General features: G+C 42.0%; 1 protein-coding gene across 2 annotated transcripts in view; it reads left to right on the top strand.

The window, feature by feature from the left end:
- Positions 1-19,347, top strand: part of UST (uronyl 2-sulfotransferase) — a 293,263-nt gene extending 273,916 nt beyond the window's left edge. Inside the window, exons 8-9 of one of the 2 annotated variants that reach the window (XM_065888985.1) lie at positions 16,367-16,646; positions 18,235-19,347. In XM_065888985.1, the coding sequence (XP_065745057.1) occupies positions 16,367-16,646; positions 18,235-18,334 (380 nt within the window). In that variant the 3' untranslated portion in view covers positions 18,335-19,347. Of the gene's footprint in view, positions 1-16,366; positions 16,651-18,234 lie in introns of those variants that run through there. The other variant, XM_065888986.1, reaches the window with a different exon arrangement.
- Positions 19,348-21,815: the final 2,468 nt, after the last annotated feature.

The raw sequence follows: 21,815 nt of genomic DNA, 5'->3' as shown, positions 1-21,815 counted from the left end.
TTCATTCACTCGATGAGCATGTACAGAGGGTGCTGCGTTTCCCCAGGTGCTGAGCTGTGGAAGTACAAAGACAGAGGGGTATCATCCCTCTCCAGACACTCGTGGCAAAATAGGCTGCATTAGGAGAACAGCTAGATGAAACTGGTGGGGATGTGAAGAAAACAAATCCAGGGAAAATATTTTCAAAGTTTCATGGTGCCTCAGAGGCCTCCTAAAAGTTTTCCATCTTTTGGTTGAAACACACACACACAAACATACCCTATACACTCAGACTTGCACACACAGCACCTCTACAGGATCCAGTAATCATAGTAGTTATGAAAGACCCAACTCCATGCGGAGTAGTTAGACAAGTCCATTGGGCTTGGTCCCTCTTCTAGGGATTTCTGACCAAGGAGAGGAAACACTGATAACATCAAACCAACCGGAGGGAAGTGCCCCGTCTGCCCCGCCGGTGAGCAGGCCCGTGAGGAGGGGTGCTCCTCTTACAGTGTGAGCCCCCTTCAACCATGAGCAACATGAAGGGTTAAGAGCTTGGGCTCAGTCGTCAGACTGTCCCAGACCCGAACTGTGGTATCTCCACTTACGAGCTGTGTGACCTTGACCATGTTACCAAATTCCAGTGTCACATCTGTAAAATGATATTAATAAGAGAGCCTGACTCACTGGGGGCTTTGGAAAGATTAAACGCATGTTAGATAACTTGCAGTCCTTGCACTGAGAAAGTGCTCAGAAATACCTGATAATGATGATGACGATGATAAAGTTACATTCACTGCTAGGAACTCCTGTGCCTGGTGCAGAAAAGTCATTCAGTAAATACTTACAGAAAAAAAGGAAGGGGGTGACATTGGGCACACAAATGAGGCCGAACTGAAGCCTAAATTTTGACACAAAAGCACTTGCTTCCTAGTTTTATGAAACCCAGAATTTCAAAACCTTTTCATGAGACGCATAAAACTCAAATTTCTGTAGCAGCCAGGCAGGTAACATAAAAGAATGAACTGGCATTTAGAGTCTGAGACAAAACACAGCGCACTGGCCCCTCTGAGGGGACAGCCATACTCGGCTCCTAAAGAATATCGCCTCACTTTGAGAGAAGCCAGAAATCCAGATGCCCTGTGAAGTAGACCACATCTTCCAACAACTAAGTCAGTTTCTTAAAAAAAGTACCCCACAGGTCAAATAACACAGAGCCTGGCAGTCAGATCTCAGGGCTTGCTGCCCCTGCCTTAACGGAAGCTGCTCTGTATTTGTGTCTTCCTTCTGAAATGTTCACCGGGGGCACAAGAGATGTGAGCCCCTTGGAGTCATCTCGGGGGTCCTGCTTTTCAGGGGATGCACGTGGGGCTAGGCCTCCACTTCTTGATGGTTTTGCTCTACAGTATATGCCCACCTAACGCGGGCTGCTTCATTTCCCAAAGAATACTGATAATAAGTATGGATTTTTAAAGCATGATTGTTTTCTGGCTGAAATAACAACAGTCTCCAACATTCCTAACAACTTCCTCTGCTACTGCTATTACGGCAACCTGGAAAGAGGCTGATTCCATAGTTCACGTAGCTTTGTTTTGTTTGGAGGGAAAGTCTGGCCTTTTATAAAAATGTGGAACACTTAGCACTGGAATGATTTTTCCATAGCACTGATTATTGTACAGCAAGACACTTAACCATATGTCTTCGAAATGTGATTTTAAAAATTCTCCACTAACCATAAAAGGCAGACTGCCCTCTACTCTTTCCATATGAAGGTGATAATTTTCTACAGGCTCACGAAGGCTGCGCTGGTTATGGCCAAGTACTTAGGGGAAACCTCATCACAAATGAGAGACCTGGGCTCCAATTCCAGCTCTGTTGCTTACTCACTAGCTATGTGACCTTGGGTAAGTCATTTAATTTCCAAAAGCTTCTATTCCCCCATCTGCAAAATAGGGGCCAAGACACCTCAAAGGGTAATTGGGAATATTAAATAAAATAACATACGTGTGGGCATAATCCAAACCCATAATAGGTATTTGCCATCAGTGTTGGTTGAATCTGAATCTCTGCTTCTCCTGCCACAAAATTGCACTCCTATTTCTGACCATGACATAACCCTCTGGCAATATCATTAACCCTCCTATCAAATTTGGCAGCTCTGTGGAAAACAAAAGGGCAAAGAAGCTATAATTGTTTCATATAAACTTTTGGTTTTGTGTCCACAGTGGTATGAAAACTAGAGGGTGGAGGGCTGGATGACACTAGCCAGAGAGGAAGGAAGGGAGAAGGGAAGAGGCTGGACCAGAGCCCTGGGAGTGCTGACACTTAAGGGACAAGCAGGGAAAGAGCACCGGGCATAGAGCACCGAAGGGGGAGCAATCAGAAGGAGTCCAAGACCACCAGGGAAATGCTCTTGTAGACGCCACAGGAAGACGGTTCCAAGATGGCGTGTGTGGCCATCAGTGTTGTGAGGTCATGCTAAGAAGTCATAGAAGGCCTGAGAAATGTCCACTGAGTTATCAACAAGGAAGCAAGAGCAATTTGACTGGACTGGAGCAGTGAGAGGACAGAAACCAGGTTTTGATGAGTCCAATCATGTGAGTACGTTGAAAATCTGGTGACAACAAATTTAGACAGCTCTTCAAGAAGTTTGGTTGCGATGGAGAGGAGAGAGAGAAGATAGAAGATAGAGGACCACATGAGACTTAAGGGTTTTCTTTAAGGAGACTTGACCACATTTGATTTGCAGGGGGTAAGGAGCCAGTTGAGAAGGAGAGGTTGACAATGAAAAACAGAAGGTAGAGCAAGAGTGAGGGAGAGAGAAGGCATAGATGGATGAAGTGAGGATTGGATATCAATGCAAAACTGGAGCTTAATAAAAAAAAAATCATCTGTCATAAGTGTCCTCTGAACCAGCTGTCAGTACCCCTCATGTTTAGACAGGGGCTAAGGAGGGGTAAGGAGGGTTGTGGTAACCGAAATACACTTGCAATCTGTTGCTATCCAAAAAAGGATCTTGCAAAACTTTGTCTTGTAGCCACAAATGAAACATTTCCCTTTACTCTTAGCCTGAAAGTCTGTCCTATCTGTTGAGTTTTCTAGCAAGCACAGGATTCAGTCTGCTAGTGTTTGTTCTTACTGGTACTACCCAATAGCCCGAACACTTTCATCAGGAGAGTGAGGTGATGTGTAATTAAAATTTGGTTGGAAAGGCTAATTGGAATCTTATCAAATATAAATCTTATTAGAGATCTCCCGTTACCTTATAAAATTTGGATAAAATAAGTCAATGAGTGGGGCTGTAAGTGGGATCCCCAGCACTGACTTGATGGAGAACACTATAAAGTTCAGACTCTGGTCGTTGCAAGAAGGCTGACTTTTCCCAGACTTTGTAGATCCTGGGTCATTTTCTCACGGGGTTCCTGAATAATGATTCTGATAGAAACACTTACAAGTTCAGGCTAAATAAAACACCAGGAAGAGGTTTCCTGGAACTGAGGAACTCTCCAAATACCGATGATTATGTTCATTTTCATCATTGACTCTGGGTATTGGCCTTTCTTATTGGACCCAGAGATAACCTAGTCCAATTTCCTTTTTTAAATCAACCTTTTTCTTCCTCCGGATTATAAACCCACTAGCCATCCCTACTAAAATGCCTGCTTCTTTCCTGCAAGATCTACTACAATCTGGACTCCCCGGTCAACGTGAGGAGTGGTAGGCTTTAGGCCCACCTGCTGACTACCGTTATGTTCCATTGCTTTTGGAGAAACCCGAGAGGGACAGTGATAAGGTTGCTGGCCTTTCTGCAGCAAGAGCACAATTGCTTACCATGCAGACCCTCCTGCCTCTGCCTCTTTTCAGCTACATGACCTTGAACCAGTCAGAGTCTTGCTCTGCCTCAGTTTCTTCATCCATAACATGGCTCTTCCATGAGGGGTTAATGTGAGGATTAAATACGATTCCATGTATAAGTGCCTGGTTTAGCGCTTGGTACACCTTAGTCCTCACTAAATGTAACTGTTACTATAAAAATACACCGCAAGGGATCAGGCTCAGCTGAGACCATCCCCGTCTCTTGACCAATCAATTAACTAATGATGTAAATATATCCTGGTTCTTTCCATTGTGCTTGAATGACATACTATCTTTGACATACCTGCTCTGCCCACACACCAACTTGCCCATCCCCAGCCATGGAGAAAAACATGCAGGGAAGAGAGTTTTGTTGTGGTGAACCAAGAGTAGCTTTAAATCTATCGACCTAGTTAACCTAATCACAACCAAACAGGGAAACATATAAATCCATCATGCCATCATTTTTAAAAACCTTCACAAAATTTTACTAGCTTGATATTAATAACCCATTAGAGCAAGTCAACTCAATCCATTAAATAGATCAACATTTTATTTGTTTGTTATTTTAATTTTTTAAAAATTTTTATTGGAGTATAGTTGATTTACAACGTTGTGTTACTTTCAGGTATACAGCAAAGTGAATCAGCTCTACATATACATATATCCACTCTTTTTTTTTTAACATCTTTATTGGAGTATATTTATTTTACAATGCTGTGTTAGTTTCTGCTGTAAAACAAGGTGAGTCAGCTGTATGTATACATATATCCTCATATCCCCTCGCTCTTGCTTCTCTCTCCCACCCTCCCTATCCCACCCCTCTAGGTGGTCACAAAGCACCGAGCTGATCTCCCTGTGCTATGCAGCTGCTTCCCACTAGCTATCTATTTTACATTTGGTAGTATATATAAGTCCATGCCACTCTCTGACTTCATCCCAGTTTACCCTTCTCCCTCCCCATGTCCTCAAGTCCATTCCCTACATCTACGTCTTTATTCCTGTCCTGCCCCTAGGTTCTTCAGAACCATTTCTTTTTTTTTAGATTCCGTATATATGTGTTAGCATACGGCATTTGTTTTTCTCTTTCTGACTTATTTCACTCTGTATGACAGATTCTAGGTCCGTCCACCTCACTACAAATATCCCAATTTTGTTTCTTTTTATGGCTGAGTAATATTCCATTGTATATATGTGCCACATCTTCTTTATCCATTCATCTGTTGATGGACACTTAGGTTGCTTCCATGTCCTGGCTACTGTAAGTAGTGCTGCAATGAACATCGTGGTACATGACTCTATTTGAATTATGCTTTTCTCAGGGTATATGCCCAGTAGTGGGATTGCTGGGTCATATGGTAGTTCTGTTTTTAGTTTTTAAGGAACCTCCATACTGTTCTCTGTAGTGGCTATATCAGTTTACATTCCCACCAACAGTGCAAGAGCGTTCCTTTTTCTCCACACCCTCTCCAGCATTTATTGTTTGTAGATTTTTTGATGATGGCCATTCTGACTGGTGTGAGGTGATATCTCATTGTAGTTTTGATTTGCCTTTCTCTAATGATTAGTGATGTTGAGCATCCTTTCATGTGTTTGTTGGCAATCTGTATATTTTCTTTGGTGAAATGTCTACTTAGGTCTTCTGCCCATTTTTGGATTGGGTTGTTTGTTTCTTTGATATTGAGCTACATGAGCTGCTTGTATATTTTGGAGATAAGTCCTTTGTCAGTTGCTTCATTTGCAAATATTTTCTCCCATTCTGAGTGATGTCTTTTCATCTTGTTTATGTTTTCCTTTGCTGTGCAAAAGGTTTTAAGTTTCAATAGGTCCCATTTGTTTATTTTTGTTTTTATTTCCATTTCTCAAGGAGGTGGATCAAAAAGAATCTTGCTGTGATTTATGTTATAGAGTGTTCGTGCCTATGTTTTCCTCTAAGAGTTTTATAGTGTCTGGCCTTACATTTAGGTCTTTAATCCATTTTGAGTTTATTTTTGTGTATGGTGTTAGGGAGTGTTCTAATTTCATTCTTTTACATGTAGCGGTCCAGTTTTCCCAACACCACTTATTGAAGAGGCTGTCTTTTCTCCAGTGTATATTCTTACCTCCTTTATCAAAGATTAGGTGACCATATGTGCGTGGGTTTACCTCTGGGCTTCTATCCTGTTCCATTGATCTATATTTCTGTTTTTGTGCCAGTACCATACTGTCTTGATTACTGTAGCTTTGTAGTATGTCTGAAGTCAGGGAGCCTGGTTCCTCCAGTTCTGTTTTTCTCTCTCAAGATTGCTTTGGCTATTCGAGGTCTTTTGTGTTTCCATACAAATTGTGAAATTCTTTGTTCTAGTTCTGTGGAAAATGCCACTGGTAGTTTGATAGGGATTGCACTGAATCTGTAGACTGCTTAAAGTAATATAGTCATTTTCACAATGTTACTTCTTCCAATCCGAGAACGTGGTATGATATATCTCTCCATCTGTTTTCTTTCATCAGTATCTTATAGTTTTCTACATACAGGTCTTTTGTCTCCTTAGGTAGGTTTATTCCTAGGTATTTTATTCTTTTTGTTGCAATAGTAAATGGAGTGTTTCCTTAATTTCTCTTTCAGATAATTCATCACTAGTGTATAGGAGTGTGAGAGATTTCTGTGCATTAATTTTATATCCTGCTACTTTACCAAATCCATTGATTAGCTCTAGTAGTTCTCTGGTAGAGTCTTTATGATTCTCTTTGTATACTATCATGTCATCTGCAAACAGTGACAGTTTTACTTCTTTCCTGATTTGGATTCCTTTTATTTCTTTTGCTTCTCTGATTGCTGTGGCTAAAACTTCCCAAACTATGTTAAATAATAGTGGTGACAGTGGGCAGGCTTGTCTTCTTCCTGATCTTAGTGGAAACGGTTTCAGTTTTTCACCATTGAGAACGATGTTTGGCTGTGGGTTTGTCATATATGGCCTTTATTATGTTGAGGTAGGTTCCCTCTACGCCTACTTTCTAAAGAGTTTTTATCAAGAATGGGTGTTGATTTTTGTAGAAAGCTTTATCTGTGTCTTTTGAGATTATCATACAGTTTTTCTCCCTCAATTTGTTAATATGGTTTATCACGTCGATTGATTTGCATATATTGAAGAATCCTTGCATTCCTGGGATAAACCCCACTTGATCATGTTGTATGATCCTTTTACAGTGCTGTTGGATTCTGTTTGCTAGTATTTTGTTGAGGATTTTTGCATCTATATTCATCAGTGATACTGGCCTGTAGTTTTCGATTTTTGTGACATCTTTGTCTGCTTTTGGTGTCAGGGTGATGGTGGCCTTGTAGAATGAGTTTGGGAGTGTTCCTCCCTCTGCTATATTTTGGAAGAGTTTGAGGATAGTTGTTAGCTCTTCTCTAAGTGTTTGATAGAATTCGCCTGTGAAGCCATCTGATCCTGGACTTTTGTTTGTTGGAAGATTTTTAATCACAGTCTCAATTTCAGTGCTTGTGGTTGATCTGTTTATATTTTCTATTTATTCCTGGTTCAGTCTCAATTTCAGTGCTTGTGGTTGATCTGTTTATATTTTCTATTTCTTCCTGGTTCAGTCTCAGAAGGTTGTGCTTTTCTAAGAATTTGTCCATTTCTTCCAGGTTGTCCATTTTATTGGCATATAGTGTCCTATTTTTTTCTTTTTTTTTCTGCGGTACGCGGGCCTCTCACTGTTGTGGCCTCTCCCGTTGCGGAGCACAGGCTCCGGACGCGCAGGCCCAGTGGCCATGGTTCACGGGCCCAGCCGCTCCGCAGCATATGGGATCTTCCCGGACCGGGGCATGAACCCGTGTCCCCTACATCGGCAGGCGGACTCTCAACCACTGTGCCACCGGGGAAGCCCCAGCATATAGTTTCTTGTAGTAATCTCTCATGGTCCTTTGTATTTCTGCAGTGTCAGTTGTTACATCTTTTTCAATTCTAATTCTATTGATTTGAGTCTTCTCCCTTTTTTTCTTGATGAGTTTGGCTAATTGTTTGTCAATTTTATCTTCTCAAAGAACCAGCTTTTAGTTTTATTGATCTTTGCTATTGTTTCCTTCATTTCTTTTTCATTTATTTCTGATGTTTATGATTTCTTTCCTTCTGCTAACTTTGGGCTTTTTTTGTTCTTCTTTCTCTAATTGCTTTAGGTGTAAGGTTAGGTTGTTTATTTGAGATATTTCTTGTTTCTTGAGGTAGGATTGTATTGCTATAAACTTCCCTCTTAGAACTGCTTTTGCTGCATCCCATAGGTTTTGGGTCATCGCGTTTTCATTGTCATTTGTTTCTAAGTATTTTTTGGTTTCCTCTTTGATTTCTTCAGTAATCTCTTGATTCTTTAGTAATGTATTGTTTAGCCTCCATGTGTTTGTATTTTTTTTCCTGTAGTTGATATCTAGTCTCATAGCGTTGTGGTCGGAAAAGATACTTGATACGATTTCAATTTTCTTAAATTTACCAAGGCTTGATTTGTGACCCAAGATATGATCTATCCTGGAGAACATTCCCTGAGCACTTGAGAAGAAAGTGTATTCTGTTATTTATGGGTGGAAAGTCCTATAAATATCAATTAAGTCCATGTTGTTTAATGTATCATTTAAAGCTTGTGTTTCCTTATTTATTTTCCTTTTGGAGGATGTGTCCATTGGTGAAAGTGGGGTGTTTGTTCAAGTCCCCTACTATGATTGTGTTACTATCAATTTCCCCTTTTATGGCTGTTAGCTTTTGCCTATGTATTGCGGTGCTACTATGTTTGGTGCATAAATATTTACAATTGTTATATCTTCTTCTTAGATTGATCCCTTGATCGCAATGTAGTGTCCTTCTTTGTCTCTTGTAATAGTCTTTATTTTAAAGTCTGTTTTGTCTGATATGAGAATTGCTACTCCAGCTTTCTTCTGATTTCCATTTGCATGGAATATCTTTTTCCATTCCCTCACTTTCAGTCTGTATGTGTCCCTAGGTCTGAAGTGGGTCTCTTGTACACAGCATATATACAGGTTTTGCTTTTGTATCCATTCAGCCAGTCTGTGTCTTTTGGTTGGAGCATTTAATCCATTTACATTTAAGGTAATTATCAATATGTATGTTCCTATTACCATTTTCTTAATTGTTTTGGGTTTGTTATTGTAGGCCTTTTCCTTCTCTTGTGTTTCTTGCCTAGAGAAGTTCCTTTAGGATTTGTTGTAAAGCTGGTTTGGTGGAGCTGAATTCTCTTAGCTTTTTCTTGTCTGTAAAGGTTTTAATTTCTCTGTCAAGTCTGAATGAGATCCTTGCTGGGTGGAGTAATCTTGGTTGTTGGTTTTTCCCTTTCATCACTTTAAATATGTCCTGCCACTCCCTTCTGGCTTGCAGAGTTTCTGCTGAAAGATCAGCTGTTAACTTTATGGGTATTCCCTTTTATGTTATTTGTTGTTTTTCTCTTGCTGCCTTTAATATTTTTTCTTTCTATTGAATTTTTGATAGTTTGATTAATATGTGTCTTGGCATGTCTCTCCTTGGATTTATCCTGTATGGGACTCTCAGCACTTTCTAGACTTGATTGACTATTTCCTTTCCCATATTAGGGAAGTTTTCAAATATAATCTCTTCAAATATTTTCTCAGTCCCTTTCTTTTTCTCTTCTCTTCTTCTTCTGGGACCCCTATAATTCGAATGTTGGTGTGTTTAATGTTGTCCCAGAGGTCTCTGAGACTGTCCTCAATTCTTTTCATTCTTTATTCTTTATTCTGCTGTGTGGTAGTTATTTCCACTATTTTATCTTCCAGGTCACTTATCCGTTCTTCTGCCTCAGTTATTCTGCTATTGATTCCTTCTAGAGAATTTTAAATTTCATTTATTGTGTTGTTCATCATTGTTTGTTTGCTCTTTAGTTCTTTTAGGTCCTTGTTAAACGTTTCTTGTATTTTCTCCATTCTATTTCCAAGATTTTGGATCATCTTTACTATCATTACTCTGAATTCTTTTTCAGGTAGACTGCCTATTTCCTCTTCATTTGTTTAGTCTGGTGGGTTTTTACCATGCTTCTTGATCTGCTGCAAATTTCTCTGTCTTCTCATTTTGCTTAACTTACTGTGTTTGGGGTCTCCTTTTCACAGGCTGCAGGTTTGTAGTTCCCGTTGTTTTTGGTGTCTGCCCCCAGTGGGTAAGGTAGGTTCAGTGGGTTGTGTAGGCTTCCTGGTGGAGGGGACTGGTGCCTGTGTTCTGGTGGATGAGGCTGGATCTTGTCTTTCTGGTTGGCAGGACCACATCTGGTGGTGTGTTTTGGGGTGTCTGTGAAACTTATTATGATTTTAGGCAGCCTCTCTGCTAATGGGTGGGGTTGTGTTCCTGTCTTGCTAGTTGTTTGGCATTGGGTGTCCAGCACTGGAGCTTGCTGTTCATTGCGTGGAGCTGGGTCTTAGTGTTGAGATGGAGATCTCTGGGAGAGCTCTCGCCAATTGATACTACGTTGGGCTGGGAAGTCTCTGGTGATCCAATGTCCTGAACTCGGCTCCCTCACCTCAGAGGCTCAGGCCTGACACCCAGCTGGAGCGCCAAGACACTGTCAGCCATGTGGCTGAGAAGAAAAGGGAGAAAAAAATAAATAAATATATAAATAAAATAAAGTTATTAAAATTTAAAATAAAATATTATTAAAATAAAGAAATTTTAAAGTATTAAAAATAGAGAGCAACCAATCCAATAAACAAATCTAATGATAACAAGCCCTAAAAACTAAACTAAGATAAACATAAAAATCAGAAACTAGTCAGTCACATACAGCAAACCCCAAGTCTACAGTTGCTCCCGAAGTCCACCGCCTCAGTTTTGGGATGATTCATTGTCTATTCATGTATTCCGCAGATGCAGGTACATCAAGTTGATTGGGGAGATTTAATCCGCTGCTCCTGAGGCTGCTGGGAGAGATTTCCCTTTCTCTTCTTTGTTTGCATAGCTCCTGGGGTTCAGCTTTGGATTTGGACCCGCCTCTGTGTGTAGGTCGCCTGAGGGCCTCTGTTCTTCGCTCAGACAGGACGGGGTTAAAGGAGCAGCTGATTCGGGGGCTCTGGATCACTCAGGCCGGGGTGGGGGAGAGGTACGGATGCGGGGCGAGCCTGCGGCGGCAGAGGCCGGCGTGACATTGCACCAGCCTGAGGCACGCCTGAGTTCTCGCGGGGGAGTTGTCCCTGGATCCCGGGACCCTGGCAGTGGCGGGCTGCACAGGCTCCTGGGAGGGGAGGTGTGGATAGTGACCTGTGCTTGCACACAGGCTTCTTGGTGGCGGCAGCAGCAGCCTTAGCGTCTCATGCCCGTCTCTGGGGTCCGCGCTGATAGCCGCGGCTCGTGCCCACCTCTGGAGCTTGTTTAGGCGGTGCTCTGAATCCCCTCTCCTCGTGCACCTGAAACAATGGTCTCTTGCCTCTTCGGCAGCTCCAGACTTTTTCCCGGACTCCCTCCCGGCTAGCTGTGGCGCACTAGCCCCCTTCAGGCTGTGTTCACGCAGCCAACCCCAGTCCTCTCCCTACGCTCCGACCAACGCCTGAGCCTCAGCTCCCAGCCCCACCTGCCCCGCCGGGGGACCAGACAAGCCTCTCGGGCTGGTGAGTGCCGGTTGGCACCCATCCTCTGTGCGGGAATCTCTCTGCTTTGCCCTACGCACCCCTGTTGCTGTGCTCTCCTCCGCGGCTCTGAAGCTTCCCCCGCTGCCATCCCCTGTTCCCGTCAGTGAAGCAGCTTCCTAGTGTGTGGAAGCTTTTCCTCCTTCACAGCTCCCTCCCAGAGGTACAGGTCCCGTCCCTATTCTTTTGTCTCTGTTTTTTCTTTTTTCTTTTGCCCTACGTACGTGAGGACTTTCTTGCCTTTTGGGAGGTCTGAGGTCTTCTGCCAGCGTTCAGTAGATGTTCTGTAGGAGTTGTTGTTCCACATGTAGATGTATTTTTGATGTATTTGTGGGGAAGAAGGTGATCTCCATGTCTTACTCCTCTGCCATTTTGAAGGTCCTCCTCTTTTTAGCTTTTAGTATTAAAGATTTTCTCGTTTAATGACGCATGCAGAGTCTGTATTGCACGTGAAGGAGTGCATTCATATTGTAATTAATGCTGGAGTGCCGAAGCTCTGAATGCACTCATACACAGGCATAAATCCTCAAGAAGAGATGAAAGCAGATGAGAGATGTCAACAAACTATGGGGGTGCTCACAATCCAGCACTGATGTTGCAGAATGGACAACATTCCTCCTAGTTGTGGTACTGTGATCCAGGCTCCTTTCATTTGGGGTCTTTCCATTTTTCACCACATGGCTACTGAGTCTATTCTAGGAGCTTTCTCTAGTCCATCCAGCTCACCTTTAATTTATTTGATCAGAATCAGCACAGTGGATCCCAGGTGATGGTTTTTCACATGCACTTTTTGAAACTCTGGTCTCATCGGGTGCCGCGTGCAAAGGCCTTGCACTCAGCACTTCAGATCAGAGTTCCTCGTGTGAAATGGCTATGCAGACAACTCACCTTGTCTGGGATAAGCGCCACGCACAGCACTGCTATCCGCTCTCTTTTTTTTTTTTTTTAAGGTTCTTTTCCCATATAGGCCATTACAGAGTATTGAGTAGAGTTCCCTGTGCTATACAGCAGGTCTTATTAGTTATCTATTTTATATATAGTAGTGTGTATATGTCGATCCCAATATTCAAATTAATCCATCCCCCCTTAAATAGATCGACATTTTGTATCTAATTTATTTTGAAGACTAGTCTAAGTTGTTATCTTGCTCTAGGTTAAAAATTCACTGAGTACTCTTGGGATGGCTTTGTAGTTAGTGATTACACTTGCTGTATGTTATTTTTAGAAAAACAGTGTTTCAACCTTAAAGAACTTTGAGGCCCCGCAATAGAGCAGACCCCAAGTTACTTCTTTACAAAGACCAGGCTCCCCTATGCTTACTCTCTTGGGCCTTCCTCCAGAGCAGGGTAGGGTGGCCTTCTATTTAAGTTCCAGGCACTGCTAAGCCCCTCCCTTTTCATAAAATGTAAATCTAAGTCCTCCTCTCTTTGCCGTTGCAATGTTTATGACTGTATATCAGGCCAGCACATAAAATAACGAATTCCAATATTTATCAATTACACTGGGGCTAATATTAGAACAAAGTATATGAAGGATTGTTGAAGGAAGTGCAGTTTTTTTGGTTTCTCAAAATCAGGGGTTTCTACAGATCCATAAATGCCTAAGATCTTCATATATGGGTTTCCATGTACCCTTCCTGTCTTCCTGAACATAAGCTTCAGTCAGGTTTTCAGGAGAGTTAGAAACCGCTGCTCTAGATTTTCTGTAATGTGTTCCCCAATCAAGCCAGAGTTGAGAACCTGACACGTGCCACTTTCCTCTGGCCCCCATGAAACCCATGGCTGAACTTACTCTAAGGATGTTATCGAAAAATTGCTAATTCCATACAATTTTTTCTTATGAAAATTCATAGAATATATTTCTTTATGGCATTACAACTAGGAATAGATGTGAATGGATTGTTTTCCACGAAGAGTAATATACACTGTTTGTTAGCTGCTAGAAAGTTTAGGGCCAAACTCTTGACCCACCTCCTACATAAGTAGTTAGGACTTCACAACATATATTTTGTGTTCCTCGATATTGGGGTCTGAGAGATGGATGACTAAATAACAAACACCCATTTCCTCCTGCCTGGGTTCTAAACTATGTGAGAAATCAATACTGAAGACAGAGATGGAGGTCCAAATGTCAGCTTTATTACCAAGTAAAGCTGGATGGGAGAACTCAGCTGCGGTGTGAGGAGAAATGGACCAGTAACATTCCATCCTGACTTCCACAGACTTGCCCATCGAGTCACAGATTGTGGCTGAAAGCCCTCGCCCTGCTCTACAGGAGGATGTGAAGTCTCTGCAGACAGGCACACTCTCCCCAGAGGAGAGAGCCTCTCAATCCTTTATTCCAAAGGCACAATCAGAAAAACCATCTGGCCCTGGAACCTGGCTTACCTCCCCGAATGAGGGGCTGGGGCAAGAGGCAGGAGCATGGCTCTATGGAGACCCTCCCATATGGGGAGGGGAAGCCGTTACCCCCAACACTGACCTTTCTCCTTTTTTCTTTCCTACCTTCATTCTCCCTTTGCCCAATTTCCTTAACTGTTTAGCTAATTGCATCATATGTATTATTGTAAAATTCTTTACATTCTTTTTGGAATAGCTTGGGTCAAATAATTTAACTAAAGAATTTCTTTTAAAATCATAGGAATCCTAATATTTTTCTGGCATGAGATAGCAAGACCCCACGCATTTAGAGTGCTTCAAGAGGAAGGCACCAGAGGAGTCTGGAAGTGAGCGAATTTTTTTCCGGGGCCTCTGTGTGCCTTGTCTATCTTTAATACCAGCTTTTTAAGCTCTGTCTTTTAAAAACCCAAAGAGATCTGTACTTCAAGCCTATTAACATGTGTCGCCTCAGAGTAGCTATAGTTAATATCTTTAGGGAAGACAGATATTACAAAATGTTCTATCACAAACCCACTTTGTACAGGTAACAAAAAAATAAAAAATAGATAAGCTGGTCTTCATTAAAATGAAAGATTTTTGTGCATCAGAGAAAACTATGAACAGATAAAAAGACAACCTACAGAATGGGAGAAAATATTTGCAAATCATATTCCTGGTATATATGTAGAATATCCAGAATATATTAAAAAAATACCAACTTAACAACAAAAAATTAAACAATCCAATTCAAAACAGGCAAAGGACTTGAATAGACATCCATCAAAAAAGGACATATACAAATGACCAACAAACACATGAAAGAGATGCTCTGCATCATTAACCATCAGGGAAATGAAAATCAAGACCACAATGAGATACCAGTTCACACTTACTGGGATAGCTACAATTTTTTGAAAATGGAAAATAACAATTGTAGAAGAGGATTTGGAGAAATTGGGACCTTCAGACATTGCTGCTAGGAATATTTAGTGTTTCAGCCACTGAGGAAAATAGTTTGGTGGTTCCTCAAAAAGTTAAACATAGAATTACCGTATGAGCCAGCAACTCCACTTCTAGGTAGAATCCCAGAAAAAATGGAAAACAGGGACTCAAATGAAGACTTTTACAGAAATGTTCATAGCAGCACTCTTCACGATAGCCAAAAGGTAGAGAAACCCAAATGTCCATCAATGGATATATGGATAAACAAATTATGGTACTTTCATATAATGGAATATTATTCAGCCATAAAAGCTAATGAAGTACTGATACATGTTACAAAATAGATGAACCTTGAAAACATTATGTAAGTGGAAAAAAGCCAGACACAAAAGGGCAAGTATTGTGTGATGCCACTTACATGAGGTACCTAGAATAGACAGATTCATAGACAGAAAGTAGATTAGAGGTTACCTGGGGAAGGGTGGGAAGAGGAGAGGTATAAGGGAGCTATTGTTTAATGGCTACAGAGGTCCTGTTTGGAGTCATGAAAGAATTTTGAAAATAGTGGTGATAGTTGCACAGCATTATGAATGTAATTAATTCCACCAAAACGTACACTTCAAAATGTTTAAGGTTTTGTCATATAAATATATATATAACATATAAATAGCATTTTATGTTATTAAGTGTTAATATTAAATTATACAAATTTTAGTTATATATTTTACCACAATAAAAAAATAACCATTCAAAATTGACAACAGTTAAAATTGTATTTAGGGAATCTAACATTCCTTCCTTTACTTTTCTCAGCAGACACCTTGCTGAAATAGTGAAATGCAATGGCGTTTGTATCAAATTAAACTTTAACTAATAGATGTCGATATTTTAAAATAAAAAACCAAGATGATTAGCAAGTGGCGAGACAGCTTTTTCCTGTGCTTTCTTCTGCAAGAAACAGGAAATAAAAATGAAAAGCAGGTAGATTTTGCTGCCCAAAAGAATGTATAGGGGCTTCCCTGGTGGCGCGGTGGTTGAGAATCTGCCTGCTAATGCAGGGGACACGGGTGCGAGCCCTGGTCTGGGAAGATCCCACGTGCCGCGGAGCGACTAGGCCCGTGAGCCACAACTCCTGAGCCTGCGCGTCTGGAGCCTGTGCTCCGCAACAAGAGAGGCCGCGATAGTGAGAGGGCCGCACACCGCGATGAAGAGTGGCCCCCGCTCGCCGCAACTAGAGAAAGCCCTCGCACAGAAACGAAGACCCAACACAGCCAAAAATAAATGAATAAACAAATGTGGGGTTTAAAAAAAAAAAGTATAACTTATAGTTACCATTGAATTGTGGTCAAATCTCATTATTCACATCCCACGAAAGGGATGTTGGCTAGTTTTAGTCAACTGGTGTTGATATTAACACGTGGAATACGGTGAAATCTTTCCCAATGTTGTTGCGAAGCCATTTACCCCTTCTGTTCCTTGAATGTTTAGTTTCTTTCCTTAGGAGCTGCCAGTATTATGCAGGTAACACAGGACCGCACCATCATCCCCTTTAAGCTGCAGCATTGCAGACAACGGCTCACGTGCAACCCTGCTTCTTTTGCAGAGCATAGGAAACTTGGAAACATGACTGTGACCGTGAAGAAGACCGTCCCCTCTCCTGAGGCTGTGCAGATTCTCTACCAGCGAATGCGATACGAGTACGAGTTCTACCACTACGTCAAGGAGCAGTTCCACCTGCTGAAGCGCAAGTTCGGACTGAAGTCCCGGGTCAGCCACCCCGTACTGAGACCCCAGTTCTTCCTTCCGACCCCACTGGAAACAGAGGAGCCGATTGATGACGAGGAACAGGACGATGAGAAGTGGCTCGAAGATATTTATAAGAGGTGATGCCAGCTCTGTGTTGCCTCCAATGGCTTAATCTCCCTTTCCAGAAAGTTTTTTGTTTGGGGAAGAAAAATCCTTAAGGGACGAAATTAATGCTAGGCAGCATTAAAAAGAACAAAACGTTCCCACAGGTTGGGGTCATTGGGAGATGCCCGGTTTTGCGGGTTTTATTTGTTTGATTTTATTCTGTGTTTTTCTGGCTCCTTGGGTCCTTCTGAGGTACACTACATGGCTCCATCACAAGGCACCTCGTCATAAAATAGCTTTTCTTCCCCTAGCATAAACGAGAGAAAGCGGAGAAATAGAGCCTGTAGCCCAATAACTTATCATCTGTAAGATGACCTATAAAAATATTACCTCAGTGGTAGGAAACATCCAGACTTGTATATTTCAGTAGAAACACAAAACCAGTTCAGAGACCAGGGAATCTACTCTAGAAGGATCTAAGAGGAGAAGTTCAGCCAGATAAGGACATCAGAAGGAAGGATGTCCCTGGGTAAGTGGTTTCTGCCCGCATGGGTAGAATTCTGCCTCTGGTCCATCTCAGGGGACAGTCTCACCAAGAGCAGCACACTTATTATCTCTGAAAGAGCAAGTAGGCTTGTGCCACACCCTTCACCAGTCCAGAGCCTTGAGTACCTCTCAAGGTCAAAGCGCACAGCAAACTCCATTGAGACATTTCATTTCCGAGCACCATTCTGACAGATTTCAAAGTAGCATAGCCAGGAAAAGAGTTTGTTGGCTGTGTAAAGAAGAGCACAGGCAAGACAGATCAACTCTGGAGGACATGTGGCCTAGGAAAACGGCATGGCTGTGTCCTGTGCACCCTATATGAAGCATGTCTCTTACCAGCATTGCTTTAACTGGAAACCCAGGAACCAATTTAGCTCTGACATTTGTGACTCCTGTGGCATAAGTTCCAAGTCTGACCACAGACGATGCACGATCTATCAGGCACACCCCTGGCCAGCTGTGTCCCAAAGTAGCTGGTATCTTTTACCTTCTAATCCCTTAAGAGGTACTTGTTTTTGGTGTTTTGGGGGCTCAGAAAGGGATACTGAGTTCTGTGCAGGCAGCAGTCGAAATACAGTTCCACTTACTATGGAAGCAACTCCCTGCTGAGAACCCTTACTAGGACATCGGGAAGAGAAGCAGGAGCTTCTGGGTAAGAGACTGCTTGGCTAGATTTATGAGTAGCTGTCTGCCCCCAAAGTGATCTGAGTAGAAGTCGGGCAGTTCCATTCCTCCAAAATATCTCTTCCCCATCCCATTCCCATCACCTGCCCATCTCCGTGATGCCTTGGTTCAGTCATTAGAAATCTATTTCTTTGGATTTGAGATGTTTTCATCTTTGACCACCCCCCCCCCCGAAAATACACATACTCTTGGGTGGATAATATATAGCCAGCTGAGAAGCAGGGGTACAGGTGCTGGTGACAGGCAAGGTACTTGGGACAAATTTTGTCTCCTTCATGTTTTTTCCCCTAGAGCCAGCCCTTCAAGAGCACTAGCAAAGTGTGAGTTGGGAATACTTAATAGTAAATAAGACTCTGACTTTACACAAGATACACATTTTCTGCTTTTCAGAAACCAACAAGTCTCTCTAGAATTTTTTCTTCGTTCACTAAAATTGGACGGTAGCCAAGATATAAAGCAAGTCATTTGGAACCTGTCAAGTGTGCACTAAAGCTACTTTATTATGAGATGTATTGAGAAGGCTCCAGCCCGCAGGAGTCCAGTGAAGGCTGGGACCACAGAGGCACAGAGTCCAGCATTTGGCCACTTGTGGGCCTCCTTTCTGCCTCAGAGAACTGGGGCAGGGAAGTGATGAAGGGAAATGTTCTTAGAAGAGGAAATATCCTTTGTCCTGTTTAGAGAGACCAGGGCCCTACCGTTAGGCTTACTTTAAAAATCAACCCGGAGAAGCTATCATACTCAACAACAGAGCAAGAGCTGCTGCCTGGTACCCTGTGAGTCCATCCCTTTGAAATCGCATATAAAGAATGATCGTTAGTTTACACACTGTGCAATCTCATTATCTGAAACTAAGGCCTGCGAAGTGTTCTCTGCTGTTGTCAGCACATCAGGACAATTCGTCATTTAAAAAAGTGCATCCTCTCAGTGCAAGTTCACATGGGCACTTCTACCTGTGTGTTCAAAGGCATTTATCGTCAGCAGTGATCATTATAACGTCACAGCGAACGAGGCTGGCTGATTTACTTACAGGGCCTTAATGTAATTTTGCCCCAACAAACAGCCTCTGGGCCCTAAAAGTCGAGGCACTTCATCAGTTTATCTGGCACACATGACAACGTTTCTTTGGCCCTGAGCCCAACACAGTTTGTACTTCATGAAATATATTGTACATTTTACATAGTTTAATTTAAAAAATACATTTTAAGCTGGTAGATCTTTGACTGCCTTATTTATTATAAGCTTTCAGCACATTCCAAGGTTTTAGTTACTCAGGAAGGAGTTAATTAAAATGATTTTATTTTGGTCTGATGGATGTTTTTTAAAAGGAAAATTATTATTATGAACCTTCAGCCTACTTTCCTTGAGTGCCGTAAAAGTGCTTGTAAAGTGTTTTTTTTTTTTTTTTTTAAGAAGAAAACATGGTGTTTGACATTGATGGAAATTCAAAAATATATATGGAACTGAAACATTAGCTTAGCTAAAATAAAAGCAATCTGTGTTTGACATGAAGTGTTCCTTAACTTATTCATTACCCGTATAAATAAATGAATAGAAATAAGTTGAAAATTTTTCCATTCTGTCGATAGCTGGAAATAAAGGTGCCTGCAGATCCTCACTGCCCCCTCAGCCTTCTTAGTAGGCCAAGCTTCTTCCTTAAGATGTGATTTTGGGAACGATGTATTTTTAACAATCTAGAAACTCTTATAATTAGATGATAAACACCTGCTGGCTTCGTTGCTATGTGCACTGGTTGGTTGGGTGTCAGGGTGCTTCGTCGGAATCCCCAGCCATGATAGTGGGGTATCTATGCTGCCCACCTGCAGTCACGTCGCTGTGAAAATAAGGCTGTGCCATCCCACGTCGCTCGGCGAGTACTCTGATCTCCTTCTCAGACATGTAGAGCCTCCAAAGGTGGCTGATTCTAACCTCCCAAGTGAGCAGGCTCTAATCCAGAAATGCTCTTCCTGAGAAGTTTCACTGCTGCATCAAATGGAACTCACAGAGAGAGAGAGGGAATCCCCATGCTTTCTAAATACTGGACACTCCAGTCCAACTCCATGTGACTATTTTATAAAAGAAAAGAACCAGAGTCTTGGTACTGGATGAAAGAAAAATCCATTTTGGTAAAAATAGCATACTTAACTTCAGGTAAGAATCTGAGGGTCTTAAACAGCAAAGTGATCAGTGGTTACTTTATCAGTTAATTTGTCTGTAACCCAGTCACAAGATGTTTGACTCTGAGTGAACTTTAAAGGCAAAAGTACTAAACAAAACCAGGACTCTGCCCCCTCTGGAGCTGCTTGTGTGTTCTGAAGTTCGTTATAAATGTGCTGTTACCTGCGGGCTTATCCAATGAGCTATTTGGCCTCAAATGAATTTTATAGGTAATGGCAGTCTTTCTTAAAAGGCAAAATGATGATCCACAGCCATTCAGGAAGACAATTCTGTGGGTCAAAACTGTGAAACTCCCTTCAAATAAAAATAAAGGGGATTTATTTTACTAAAATAATTTACTTCCACCAGATGACAAAGAAATCGATTTTTTAAAGTATTTTGAATACGCTGCCAAAGAAAAGTCTATTTTAGGCTACCAGTATTGAGTCTGTTAAGAAAAACACATGGAACTTCTTTCACAGCTCAGAAAACTCATTGTGGTGTAACCCAGTGTATTCATTTGCTAGAGCTGTCATAACAGAGTGGCTTAAACAACAGAAATTTATTTTCTCACAATTCTGGAGGCTGGAAGTCTGAGCTCAAGGTGTCAGCAGGGTTGATTTCTTCTGAGGCCTCTCTCCTTGGCTTGCACATGGCCGTCTTCTCCCTGTGTCTTCACGTGGTCTTCACTCCATGTGTGTTCATGTCTGTATCCAAATTTCCTCTTTTTATAAGGATCCCAGTCATCCTGGATTAAGGCCCACTCTGAAGACCTCATTTTAATTTGATCACCTCTGTAAAAACCCTACCTCCAAATAGAATCACATTCTGAGGTACTGTGGGTTAGGGCATCAATATATGAATTTCATGGGGACACGAATCAGCCTGTAACACCCAGATGACAGCAGAAAAGTTAGAGCAGATGAAGTAAACTCCAGCTAGGAGAAAAGCAAACCTAAAATCGCAGACCACTAGGGCTGCAATGGGGCTCAGCAGTCATCCGGTCCTTTCCCTCATTTTACAGATGAGGAAACCAAGGTCCAGATGGGAGATGCAAATACATCATGGGCTTTTTCCATTCAGAGTTTAATTAACTTTTGAGTACCAAATTAAAACCATAAAATAGTGATGGAGCCAGAGTCCATCTACTGACCTAGAATCCGGAGTGGAAATGATAAGGCGCATTTAGCCGCTCCCAGTACCACCTGCCACCTGAAGGGAGCACAGCAAGCTGCCCTCTGCAGCTCTCCTAGGAGCTGGGGATGTAGGACCCTCTTCCGCAGAGGGAGGCCCTATTGGTTTTCAAGCACTTATGTCCTCAGAAACTGGTATCAGATATTCTAGATTTTTCTCTCTACTCAGAGGTTCTTGTTTTTGGATAAACATACTTGGACCACGTTTGCCGATCTCAAATTATAGAGTTTCATTTTTCTTAGAGGCAAAATGAAAAGTCATGTCCTACTTCCTGTATGGCGTTTTAGATGGACCCATCTCAAAAAATAAAGTCAAATGCAGCTCATAAAACTAGTTGAAGGTGAGTGCAGACATGCCCTTGGAAAACCAGAACTAGAGGCTAACCAGGCCCTGATCACTCGCAGGCCTCCTTGCTCACCGACTGTTCCACTCACTTGAGAATTCCTTTCTGCCTAGGGCAGGCTTGGCTCACAGTTCGGGCACTGCTGATTCCCAGGGAACACACAGGCCCACAGATGTTCATGGGTCACAGAAGTGTGAACTGACCACTTGTGCATTTTGGATTTCAACTTGTAAACATGGGGATTCCCTTTTTTAAAAAAAGAAAGCAAGAAAGAAAGAAA

This window comes from Phocoena phocoena, chromosome 12, assembly GCF_963924675.1.
Source record: "Phocoena phocoena chromosome 12, mPhoPho1.1, whole genome shotgun sequence".
NCBI classification, from domain to species: domain Eukaryota; kingdom Metazoa; phylum Chordata; class Mammalia; order Artiodactyla; family Phocoenidae; genus Phocoena; species Phocoena phocoena.
The sequence above is the reverse complement of the archived record's forward strand: the minus strand, read 5'-3'. Positions and strand labels throughout refer to the sequence as shown.